The 13320-nt window shown below is 36.8% G+C and overlaps 1 protein-coding gene across 12 annotated transcripts in view; it reads left to right on the top strand.

The window, feature by feature from the left end:
* Nucleotides 1-13320, top strand: part of PFKFB1 (6-phosphofructo-2-kinase/fructose-2,6-biphosphatase 1) — a 54868-nt gene that overhangs the window by 13714 nt on the left and 27834 nt on the right. For all 12 annotated transcript variants that reach the window (XR_012430248.1, XR_012430247.1, XR_012430249.1 and 9 more), the window contains exon 2: nucleotides 11844-11969. Coding sequence is in view for 5 of the 12 variants with exons in the window: in XM_005593699.5 (XP_005593756.1) it covers nucleotides 11844-11969 (126 nt within the window). In the remaining 7 variants the exon portion in view is untranslated. The remainder of the gene's footprint in view (nucleotides 1-11843; nucleotides 11970-13320) is intronic.

Raw genomic sequence — 13320 nt, 5'->3', positions numbered from 1 at the left:
TATACCATGGAATACTATGCAGCCACAAAAAAGAATGAGATTATGTCCTTTGCAGGGACATGGATGGAGCTGGAGGCCATTATCCTTAGCAACTGAAAACAGGAACAGAAAACCAAATACCGCATGTTCTCCCTTGTAAGTGGGAGCTAAACGATGTGAACACATGGACACAGAGGGGAACAACACACACTTGAGACCTACCTGAGGGTGGAGGGTGGGAGAAGAGAGACTTCAAACCATACTACAAAGCTACAGTAACCAAAACAGCATGGTACTGGTACCAAAACAGAGATATAGACCAATGGAACAGAACAGAGTCCTCAGAAATAATACCACACATCTACAGCCATCTGATCTTTGACAAATCTGAGAGAAACAAGAAATCGGGAAAGGATTTCCCATTTAATAAATTGTGCTGGGAAAATTGGCTAGCCATAAGTAGAAAGCTGAAACTGGATCCTTTCCTTACTCCTTATACGAAAATTAATTCAAGATGGATTAGAGACTTAAATGTTAGACCTAACACCATAAAAACCCTAGAAGAAAACCTAGGTAATACCATTCAGGACATAGGCATGGGCAAGGACTTCATGTCTAAAACACCAAAGGCAATGGCAACAAAAGCCAAAATTGACAAATGCGATCTAATTCAACTAAAGAGCTTCTGCACAGCAAAAGAAACTACCATCAGAGTGAACAGGCAACCTACAGAATGGGAGAAAAGTTTTGCAATCTACTCATCTGACAAAGGGCTAATATCGAGAACCTACAAAGAACTCAAACAAATTTACAAGAAAAAAACAAACAACCCCATCAAAAAGTGGGCAAAGGATATGAACAGACATTTCTCAAAAGAAGACTTGCATACAGCCAACAGACACATGAAAAAATGCTCATCATCACTGGCCATCAGAGAAATGAAAATCAAAACCACAATGAGATACCATCTCACACCAGTTAGAATGGCAATCATTAAAAAGTCAGGAAACAACAGGTGCTGGAGAGGATGTGGAGAAATAGGAACACTTTTACACTGTTGGTGGGATTGTAAACTAGTTCAACCATGATGGAAAACAGTATGGCGATTCCTCAAGGATCTAGAACTAGAAGTACCATATGACCCAGCCATCCCATTACTGGGTATATACCCAAAGGATTATAAATCATGCTGCTATAAAGACACATGCACACGTATGTTTATTGCGGCACTTTTCACAATAGCAAAGACTTGGAATCAACCCAAATGTCCATCAGTGACAGACTGGAAAAAAAGAAAATGTGGCACATATACACCATGGAATACTATGGAGCCGTAAAAAAGGATGAGTTTGTGCCCTTTGTAGGGACATGAATGCAGCTGGAAACCATCATTCTTAGCAAACTATCACAAGAACAGAAAACCAAACACCGCATGTTCTCACTCATAGGTGGGAACTGAACAATGAGATCACTTGGACTCAGGAAGGGGAACATCACACACCGGGGCCTATCATCGGGAGCGGGTAGTGGGGAGGGATGGCACTGGGAGTTATACCTGATATAAATGACGAATCGATGGGTGCTGATGAGTTGATGGGTGCAGCACACCAACATGGCACAAGTATACATATGTAACAAACCTGCACGTTATGCACATGTACCCCAGAACTTAAAGTATAATAATAATTTTTTTAAAACATGCAAAATAATTAAAAATAAATAAATAATAAAAACACTGTAATAATTTGTGTAAAATTATTTGAGCCTATGCAACTCTTCAGATTCTCCTTAAAGTTTCACTCACTAATTTTAGCATTAATCAGTGGATCGTGCCTGCAGCAATTATTACAGTAGTGTTCTAATGATGGTTTTCTACTTCCCTTATTTATTCTACATTTATTATTTGGAATCCCTCTATAAAGATTTTTCCTCTCTCCCCTACTTATTTATTCAACAATGTATGTATATAAGTAGGTACTCATAAATATTTAATTCTTTGGGTTATAATATAGTACTCTACTTCTTTATTTTGTTGGTCACCTTGTCCCAGCTTCACCCATTAGGAACTCTTTCATATTGGCTCCCGTGTTCTGTTCTGTTTTTAATAGACTTTATATTTTACAGCAGTTTTAGGTTTGCAGCAAAATTGAGCAGAAGGTACCAAGATTTCCCATATACTCCCTTCCTTCCCTCCACATGCATAGCCTCTCCCATTATCAATATCCGCTTCCACAGGGGTATTTGTTATAAATGATGAACCTATATTGACACATTGCTATCACCCAGAGTCCATAGTTTACTTTAGGGTTCACTCTTGGAGTTGCACATTCTATAGGCTTGAGCAAATTTATAATGACATGCATGCAGTATTAAAGTGGTTTCACTGCCCTAAGAATCCTCTATGCTCCACTTATTCATCCCTGTCTTTTCCCTTCCTGTGTCCCTTTGATATACTCATCCTCCTTATTTTTCTAGCACTTCGTTACTTTTTTACAAGATACACCAGCCTCTTCTCCAAGAAACCATGGTTCCTGTAATTGAAAATTGGTATTTGGAAACCAAGATCTGGATGCTTTTGTCACTTTTAGGGTATCATTAATTCTAGCCCTCTCAGCAGACAGAGCTAAGAAATATTTGTGTGCATGCTAACCCATCTGTATTTTGCTGTCTATTTATGTATATGTTAAAATAAACATGAGTTAATACCATTTCTGACCCTAAATTGCACTATAAGGCATCATTCTAGACCTTCTCCCTTGTTTATTATGAGCTTCTTTCTTAGACTCTGAAATACCTGACTCTCATTATCTACAAGTTATTTATTTATTTATTTATTTATTTATTCAACCCTACTACACTGGTAGTTTCAGAATTGTTAACTCATACCCCTGGGAGAAACAATTGTACCAATCAGAGTACAGTGTCTACACACAATTACTTTCTGTCGTTAGTCTTTAAATATTCGGCAAAACACTATTTTCATGGTTATTTGTTTCAGGTTTTCTTTCTCCACCCCATTTAGTGAGGTTATGATATATACACTTGTAATACAGTTAGAACCATTTGTTGCAAACTGCATTCAATATTGAGTTGCTCAGACATTTCGGTTGATTTCTAAAACCTTGAATGCAATAAAATTCAGTTTTGTGAGTTTTGACAAATGTATAAAGTCAGATATCCTCTTCCATAGTACCATATAGAACAATTCCATCACCCTAAAAATTCTCTTGTACAGCCCATTATAGTCAACCCCTCAGACCTCCCCCAACCCCTGGCAACTACTGACCTGTTCTCTGTTCCTATAATTTTGCCTTGTCTAGGATGTCATATAAATGGAACTGTATCACTTGTCAGCTTTTGGATATGGCTTCTTTCTCTTAGCACAATGCATTTAAGATTCATCCTAGCTGTATGAATATCAACAGTTATCTTAATTGCCAAATGGTATTCTAGTCTATGATTGTACCATAATTTGTTTATCCATTCACCAGCTGAAGAGCATCTTGGTTGTTTCCAGGTTTTAGTGATTTTTAGTAAGGCTCCATAAATATTCTTATATACATTTTTGTGTAAACTTGATTTTTCAGTTCCCTTCCAAAGGTATCTGTGAGTGAAAATGCTGGGTCATATGTCAAGTGTATGTTAAATTTTAAAAGTAACTGCCAAACTGTTTTCCAAAATGCCTGACCCATTTTGCATTTCCACTAGCAATGAGTGAGAGTTCCTTTTGTAATACATCCTTGTCAGCATTTCATATTGTCTTGTAAATTTATATGTGTATTTAATTCTAGCCACTTTAATAGCTGTATCTTGAAGTGTTTCTCATTACACATTTAATTTTCATTTTCCTAATGATTGATATTATCTTTTAATACACTTCTTTGCCATCCGTACGTTTGGATTGGTGAAAAGTTTGTTCAGATGCTTTGCTACTTTTTAAAATTAAATTTTATCTTTTATTGTTCAGTTTTAAGTGTTATTTATGTATTTTGGATATGCCACATATATAATGTACAAGCATATTCTTTCAACCTGTGGCATTTCTTTTCATTCTTTTGTGTCTTTCACAGATAAAAAAAATTTAATATGTAAATATTTAACAATTTTTATTTTTTAAATTTTCATAAATAAAAATGTTTAAATTATTATAGTTTCAATTTATCTATTTTTTTCTTGTATGGATAATGTTTTTTATGATGTAATTAAAAACTAATTGGCATATCCAATATTTCACACATTCTCTCCCATGTCTTTTTTTAAGAAGTTTTATCGTTTTACATTTTATATTTAGACCTATGATCCACTCTGAATTACTTTTTGCATAAGGTTTAAGTATTCAAGTTCATTTTTTGCAATGGACTTCCAGTCTTTCTAGCACCATTTGTTGTTGTACCTTTGTCCAAAATTAGTTGACCTTGTCCAAAATTTGAGTGGGTCTATTTCTGGGCTCTTTATTCTGTTTCACTGATCTAGATAGCTATCCTTTTTCCAATACCACACTGTCCTGAATATTTCAGCTTTATAGTAAGTTTCAAAATAATGTAGTAAAGTTCGTTCCACCGACATTGTTTTATTTATTTATTTATTTTCAATAGTTTTTAGGGTACAGATGGTTTTTGGTTACATGGGTAAGTTCTTTAGTGATGGTTTCTGAGATTTTGGTGCATCTGTCACCTGAGCAGTGTACACTGGCTCCAATATGTAGTCTTTTATCACTCACCCCCCTTCCATCCTTCCCCCCAAGTCCCCAGAGTCCACTATATCATTCTTACTCCTTTGCACCTTCATAACTTAGCTCCACTTATAAGTGAGAACATAACGATATTTGATTTTTCATTCCTAAGTGACTTCACTTAAAATAATGGCCTCTATGTCCATCCAAGTTGCTGCAAAGGCCATTATTTCATTCTGTTTTATGGCTGAGTAGCATTCCATGGTGTATATATACCATGGAATATGATATAAAGAAAATGGATACATTTTCTTTATCCACTCGTTGGATGATGGGCATTTAGGTTGGTTCCATATTTTTGCAATTGTGAAGTGTGCTGCTATAAACATGCGTGTGCATGTGTCTTTTTCATGTAATGACTTCCTTTCCTCTGGGTAGATACCTGGTAGTGGGATTGCTGGATCAAATGGTAGTTCTACTTTTAGTTCTTTAAGGAATCTCCATACTGTTTTCCACAGTGGTTGTACTAATTTACATTCCTACCAGCACTATACAAGTGTTCTGTTTTCACCACATCCATGCCAAGATTTTTTTTTTTTTTTTAATTATGGCCATTCTTGCAGGAGTAAGGTGGTATCTCACTGTGGCTTTAATTCGCATTTCCCTGAAGGTTAGTAATGTTGAGCATTTTTTCATGTGTTTGTTGGCTGTTTATATATCTTCTTTTGAGAATTCTATATTCATGTCCTTTGCCCACTTTTCGATGGAATTATTTGTTTTTTTCTTGCTGAGTTGTTTGAGTTTCTTGTATATTCTGGATGTTAGTCCTTTATCAAATGCATAGTTTGTGAATATTTTCTCCCACTCTGTTGGTTGTCTGTTTACTCTGCTGATTATTTCTTCTGCTGCACAGAAGCATTTAGTGATTTTTTTTAACAGCATTTTGTCATTTCCAGCATACAGATCTTTTATACATGTTTTGTTGGTATTGTACCTAATGATTTTATCTTATTAGAACTATTGTAAACATTTTTTTAATTTTGACTTTTGAATTGTTTATTGATTGTATATAGTATTATGATTGACTTTTACGTGTTGACGTTGTACCCTGTGAACTTGATAAACTCGCTTATTAGTACTAGGAGGGTTTTTGTTGCATTTGCTTTTGGGTTCTTAGTCATGAATTCTTTGCCTAAGCCTATGTCTAGAAGAGTTTTCCCAATGTTATCTTGTAAAATTTTTATGATTTCGAGTCTGAGATATAAGTCTTTGATCCATCTTGAGTTGATTTTTGTATAAAGTGAGAGATGAGGGTCTAGTTTTATTCTTCTATATGGTGGCTTGCCAATTATCCCAGCATCATTTATTGAATAGGGTATCATTTCCCCACTTTATGTTGTTGTATGCTTTGTTAAAGATCAGTTAAAAATAGATTTTGGGCCGGGCACAGTGGCTCATGCCTATAATCTCAGCACTTTCGGAGGCTGAGGCGGGCAGATCACTTGAGGCCAAGAGTTTGAGACCAGCCTGGCCAACATGGTGAAACCCCATCTCTACTAAAAATACAAAAATTAGCCAGGTGTGGTGGCACATGCCTGTAATCCTAGCTACTATGGAGGCTGAGGCATGAGAAGCCCTTGAACCTGGGAAGCTGAGGTTGCAGTGAGCCGTGATCATGGCACCACACTCCAGCCTGGGTGACAGAGCAAGACTGTGTCTCAAAAAATAAAACATAAATTAAAATATAGATTTCCTGGGATTTTCTACCCAATCATATTGTGGATGAACAGGGACAGATTTATTTCTTCCTTTACAATTTGCATGCCTTATATTTCCTTCTTGTCTTATAGTATTGACTAGGAATTTCAGTACTATGTTGAATAGGAGTGGTGAGAGTGGACATCCTTGCCTTGTTCCTGATATTAGAGAGAAAGCATTTAGCCTGTCAACATAAAGTATGATATTAGCTGTAGATTTTTTGTAAATATTCTTTATCTGGGTAAGGAAGCTCCCTTCTATTCCAAATTGCTAAGAGTTTCATTAAGAATGGATATTGTATTTTGTAAAAAGTTTTTTTTCATCTGCTGATATAATTTGGGGCATCTTAATCTATTTTGTGCTGCTAAAACAGAATACCACAGACTGGCTAATTTATAAAGAATAGAGATTTATTTCTTACAGTTCTGGAGGCTGGGAAGTCCAAGATCATGTGGCCACATCTGGTGAGGGCCTTCTTGCTGCATCATCCCATGGTGGAAGGTGAAAGGGCCAGAGAGAGTGTGCTTATGTGTGTGCCTGTGCATGCGAGTGTGGGAGCCAAACTTATCCTTTTATCAGGAACTATTTTCTGAGTTAACTAAACCATTCCATCAATAATGCCATTAATTCATTCATGAGGGCAGAAGCCTTAGAGGTAGAGCCCTCATGACCTAATCACCTCTTAAAGTTCCCACCTCTCAATGCTGTTGCACTGGAGATGAAGTTCCAACACATGAACTTTGGAGGATGCATTCAAACCATACCATGGAGTTTTACATCTTTAAAATGGATTGCTTTGATTGATTTTCATATGTTGAACCAGCCTTGTATTCCTGGGATAAACCATGCTTTCTTGTGGTATATTAATTATCTATTTTATATATAGCCAAATTTCATTTGCATTTTTTTAGGATTCTTATGTTTATGTTCATGAGGGATATCGATTTGTAGTTTCTTTTTTTGTACCACTTATTTTTCTGGTTTTTATATCAGGGAAATGCTGGCCTCACAGAGTAAGTTGATATGTATTTCCCTGTCTTCTAACTTCATAGAGTGATTGTATAGAATTGATGCTATTTCTTCTTTAAATGAATGGTAAAATTTGCCATTGAGACTGTCTGGACCTGGGTATTTTGGGGGAAGATTTTTAATTGCAAATTCAATTTCAGTAATATTTATAGAAGGATTTAGATTATTTGGATTATTTGTTACATTTTGGATAAGTTTTGCCAGTTTGTGCTTTTTGAGAAATTTGTTTCATCTATGTTGTCAAATTTATGTGTTTAGAATTGCTATTACATACTCTTGTCATTGTAATACCTATGAAATTTCTATCTACTCTTTCATTCCTGAGTTTTTATTTCAGCTATTATATTTTTAGTTCAAAATATCCATGTGATTCTTATTTATATCTTCTGTTTCTTCACTGAGTGCTTCTGTTTTAAATATTTGTTCCAAAATCGCTTGTTATTGTTCATTCAAGCATTTATAATAGCTAATTTAAGATAATTTAATGTCTTATCTCATCATTCATGTCTGTTGTCTTTTTCCATGTTAATTGAAATGTTTATGGTTATTTGCATGCTGATTGATTGTAGTTTGTATCCTGGACATTGTGAGTATTGTCTTGAGATTCTGTATCTTGTTTATATCCTGTGGAGAAGGTCTATATTTTTGTTTTAGCCTTTTGTATATTTTGGTTCCAAAATCAATTCAGTTTTCAAACCTTTTGCAGTACCATATAGGTCTGTCCTGCATGTGTACCATCTAGTGGTCAGTCTGAGACTTGGGTGGAGGTGTCCTTTCTAGTTGAGTTTCCAAATCTTTGGTATGCTAATGAATATCAAAACAGTCACAAGTCAGAGGTAAGCCCAGGGGTTCAAATCAACTTTACACTGTTGCTTTTTCAAAACTCTTCCCTCTCCTTTATCTTTTCAGTACTTTCCAGTTCCCTGGGCTCTCATTTTCTGTTTTCTCTTCAAAAACTACCCACTGTCATGGTTGTAGCATTTCCAGAAACAAGTAGCAGGAGGAGAGAGTGAGAACGAGAGAGGGAGAGGGAGAGGAAGAGGGAAAACTAGTATAAAGATGTCTTCTTGACATCGTGGCTTCACCTAGAGGAAGGAACTTATCCCACACAGTTTTGATTCCTGGAGGCTCCCATTCTGGGCCACTATTGCTTCTGAGCCACCTTTGCTTTTACTACCTCCACTGTGGAACCAAAGGAGGAGTAAATAAAAACCCAAGGGATTTCCCCCACTCTCTCTGAATTTTAGTTCTCTGTTACATTCCTTGAGCCCAAACTCCAAGACTTCTCCTGCATCTCTGTCTGCTAGACAATGCTCATTTTGAATTGCATACCATGTTGAATTCAGGCTCAGGATACTGAATGGGGAGAAAAGTAATGCTGAATTTGCAGTTGTTTAGTTGGTACTTCAAACTCTGGTGTTTTCTCTGATCTACCTACTTAGATTTACCTTTCAATTTTCATATAGTTGTTCATGCATTCTATCAGAATTTTATATTTGAGTTAGCGAGAGATAAAAGGTCTGAGAATTGGACCCAACTATATATGTTTTGTAAACGGCATGTAGTTGGATCCTACTTTTTAATCTAATCTGACCACTTCCGTCTTTAGTTGGAATATTTAGTTGATTCACATTTAAAGTGATTATCAATATAGTTAGATTAAAATCTACCATCTTTCTGTTTTCATTATATTTGTTCTTGATGTTTTCTATTTACTGTATTTGGCTTTTGTTTCCTTTTTCCCTCTTTTTTCTGCCTTTCATTATTTTATTTGGTCATTTTGTATGATCCCATTTTGTCTCATGTAGTTATTTATTATTTAGACATCTTTTAAGGAAACCTTTTTAGTGGTTTCCGGAAAGTTTGTAATGTACATTTTTATATAATTTGGTTCACCTTTAAATAATACTGTACTGCTTCATGTGTAGTATAAGACTATCCCCAATTCCTTCCTTCCATTGTTTGTGTCATTGTTGTATTCTACTATTTTTTTTACAAATGCTATAAACATACAATACATTGGTACTATTATTGCTTTAAACAATCAGTTATATTTTAGAACAATTAAGAATATGATAGTTATATTTGTCTTCATTTATTACTTTTGCAACACATTTCCTTTAATTATGTACACCCAATTTTCTGACCTATATCATATCCCTCTGTTGGAAGAATTTCCTTTAATATTTAGACTGTAAAACAGGTCTGCTGATGCTGAGTTTCTTCAGTTTTTGTCCGAAAAAGCATTTTGTCTTAATTTTTGAAGGATATTTTTGCAGAACTTGGAATTCTGGATTGGCATTTTTTTCTTTCAACACTTATAAAGGTTTCATTCCACTGTCTTTTTGCTTATGTGATTTCTGACAAGAAGTCTGGTATAATTCTTCTCTTTGTTCTTCTGTGGGTAAGATGTTCCCCACCTACCGCCTTCTTCCTGGCAGTCTTCAAGATTTTATTTTTGTCTTGATTTTCTGTAATTTGAATTTGTTATATCTGGGTGTGGGTTTTGGTTTGGTTTTGGTATTTACCCTGGTTGGTGTTCTCTGAGCTTCTTGAATCTGTGGTTTGGTGTCAGTCATTAATTTGGAAAATTTTGGCCATTATTGTCTTCACATATTTCTTCTGCCTTATTCTTTCTTCCCCTTCTTGTGTTCCAAATACATATATGTTATACTGTTTGATATTGTCCCACAGTTCTTGGATGTTTTGTTCTGTTTTCTTTTTTTTTTTTTTTTTTTTTTTTTTTTTTTTTTTTTTTTTTTTTTGCTCTTTTTTTTTCTCTTTGCATTTCAGTTTGTGTGATCTCTATTGACCTGTCTTCAAGTTCACTGATGACTCAGCTGTGCGGAGTCTACTGATGAGCACATCAAGGATAGTCTTCAGATCTGTTACTGTGTTTTTTTCTCTCCCATTTATATTTGATTCTTTCTTATACTTTTCACCCCCCTGCCGAAATTACCTATCTGATCTTGCATGAAAAACTTTCCCAACAGAGCCTTTAACATACTAATCATAGCTATTTTAAGTTTCCTATCTGATAAAGATGGAAACAGTAGACAAAGGGAATTCGAAAAGGGGGAATGGGCAGGGGGGAGCAAGAGTTGAAAAACTACCTGTTGGGTACTGTGTTCGCTATTTGGGTAATGGGGTCACTAGAAGCCCAAACCCCACCATTACACAATATACCCAGGTAACAAACCTGCACATATAACCCCTGAATCTGTAATGTACAAAAAAGAAAGCAAAATAATCCAAGTAAATAAACAGATTCCTTGTCTGATATTTCCAACATCTGTGTCATAACTTATTTTGATCCTAATGATTGCTTTTTCTCTTCAGACATTGTTTTTATTCCTTGCCTTGATTCTTCCCTTTGTGCTACACCCTGGAGATAATATATGCCTTAAATCTCGTATAGATGTATTCCACTGTTATTTTTACTGATGCTTTTTAGCCTGGTAGTGGGGGAATGGGGACCTGGGACATTCTATGCTATTCTCATTAAGTCTCAGTCTTAGGCAGGCTTACCCTGAGTGTTGGAGGTGTGTCCTTCACAAGTGTACCTGCCTCTCCTCCTTTGTTCTAACGAGGTGGGCCTAGCACATTTTCCTGCCCCTCCCGGGTTAGACTTTTTTTTTTTTTTTTTTCAATTTTCTCCCCCAGCTGTAGTGAGTTTTCACCAGCGTACCTCAGTTTCTGTTGCCCTTTCTTCTGAGGACTAAGACATTTTTCCCTTTGGGAAGATAAGGTAGATTGGTATGGGCAGAGTTTCAGTGATGTTGGTCAGTCTGCTCTGCTAGCTGCAGTGAGTTTCTCCCAGTACTTTCAAGCTAGTTTTTGTTGCCTTTTCCCTGAATAGTAAGGCTTTTGCTCCATAGATAATATAGGGAAAATAGTCTGTGCAGAATTTCAGCAATGGCTATTGTACTGTTCTCCCCAAACCAGAACTACAGGATATCTTTCTCAGGATTCTTCTCAGTCTTTCTTGTCAGCTTCTGGGGGAGTTCCTGGAGGAAAACTCTGCAAAGGGGTGCAAAACTGCCTATGTCTGCAGCCCCTACAGGCTTCACATTCTCACACTAGCCCATAACCAGCCTCTAGCAATTCATCATAATTTTTAGCTGAATCTTCTTATGAGTTTGTATGTTGTTCACTGGTATCTGCACCAGGTAAGCAAATGCCTGGTCCTGTGGCTCCCTTGAAGATGGTTGTTTCTACAGGTTTGTGGTACTGCAACCTCAGTTTTCTGATGAGTCCGAGAGAAGTTCTTAATTTTCACTTTCCCAGCTTTGGTTCTTATTGTAATGGTGGGAGATGTGTTCTTTACAACTCTACATTTCTGACCTAATACCAGAAGAGCATATGAATCTGAGGATAAGCTTTTGAGGGTCTGTTTGTCTTTCAGCATCCATACCCCAGTTTACCAATTCCCCCACGATGGTGATCATGGTGGGTTTACCAGCTCGAGGCAAGACTTATATCTCCACGAAGCTCACACGATATCTCAACTGGATAGGAACACCAACTAAAGGTATGTCTCTGAAAGTCTTTGTTCAACAACCCCATAAAAGCCACTGGCTGAAAACCTTACTTAAGTAGAAGGCCAAAGTCCTCAATACCAGAAATGCCTCATCATTATTATTATCAGCATTAGGACTACTGCTATCACTATTACTACATTCTTATACAGTTTATAACTTCTTGAGCACATACTTTGTACCCAACACCACTCTAGGTGCTAAGCATAGGAAAACTAGTGTTAAGATTAAATGTCTTCTCTTAAGAAGTTCCATGACCTCGAAACAACCCTGTGAGTAACATTCTATTTTTATTGCCATTACTAGTATTGCCATACCAATATTACTACTTTTATTAGCGTTACCACTTCTTCACCATTTCATAGTTGAGGAAATTGAGGCCCAAGGGGTGAAGTGCCTTGTCTAAAGGCATATGGCCAGTAAGTGACAGAACCAGGATATGAACCCAGGTCTATTTGATTCTAAGCCTGATACTGTGCCAAGTCTAGTGCATGGTTCTACTGATTGGAAGACAAAAGAAACCCACATTAGCCCTATAGTCTCCTTTTCTCCATTCTTTTTGTCTCCTTCTTTCTCTTGTTAATCTCAACATCCTGTCTCTCTGCCCTGCTTCCTTCTATCTCTCCCTCTTCCTTCCTCTCCCCAATTTGTTTCTTTTTCCCATTTCTTATTTCCATTCATCTATGTTCTCTTTATCTAATTCACTGGTGAAGAGTTTCCCAATAGTTTTCCATGTGCCCAAACTCCTGCTAGGCAATGAGGATACAAAACTGGATGAGACTCACCCTGTCCTTGAGGAGTTCTAAGTCTAGCTGGGATGTATAAGAATACCTCATATCATCTAGGAATTCTAGAACAGGAGCAGGGTGCTGCATGAAATCACAAAGGGATTTGACAACTGGAAGGCAAGGAAAGCTTCCTACATAGGATATGTTTGAGCTGAGTCTTGTGGGAAGAATAAGACATTGGCAGAAGGGAAGGAGAGAAGGAACAGCTCTCATGGAGGACTGCAAGCTCTCAGGAAAATCTGCTGAGTGTAGAGGTACATGGGACACTGGCAGATTGGTTTCTGCCTTAAGGGCCCCATAATGGGTTCAGGGTTTCTGATTCCCCTGCTTTCTATCTTCTTCACTCCATTCAATTCTCTCAAAGGCCTCCAGAGTTATATTTCAAAGCACAAAGCTGAACATGCCTGTGACCTCCAAAGGTCCCCTTGGCCTGCAGGTTTAAATCCATAGTGGATGACTCACCATCCTCCAAACGTGCTCTTCCTTCTGCCAATGCCATACTCTTGCTCAAACTGTTCCTCTACCTGGATGCCTTTGTTCCTGACTCCCACTGCCC

The sequence above is a fragment of the Macaca fascicularis genome, chromosome X, assembly GCF_037993035.2.
Source record: "Macaca fascicularis isolate 582-1 chromosome X, T2T-MFA8v1.1".
Classification (NCBI taxonomy): domain Eukaryota; kingdom Metazoa; phylum Chordata; class Mammalia; order Primates; family Cercopithecidae; genus Macaca; species Macaca fascicularis.
This window is presented reverse-complemented; position numbering and strand designations above follow the sequence as displayed.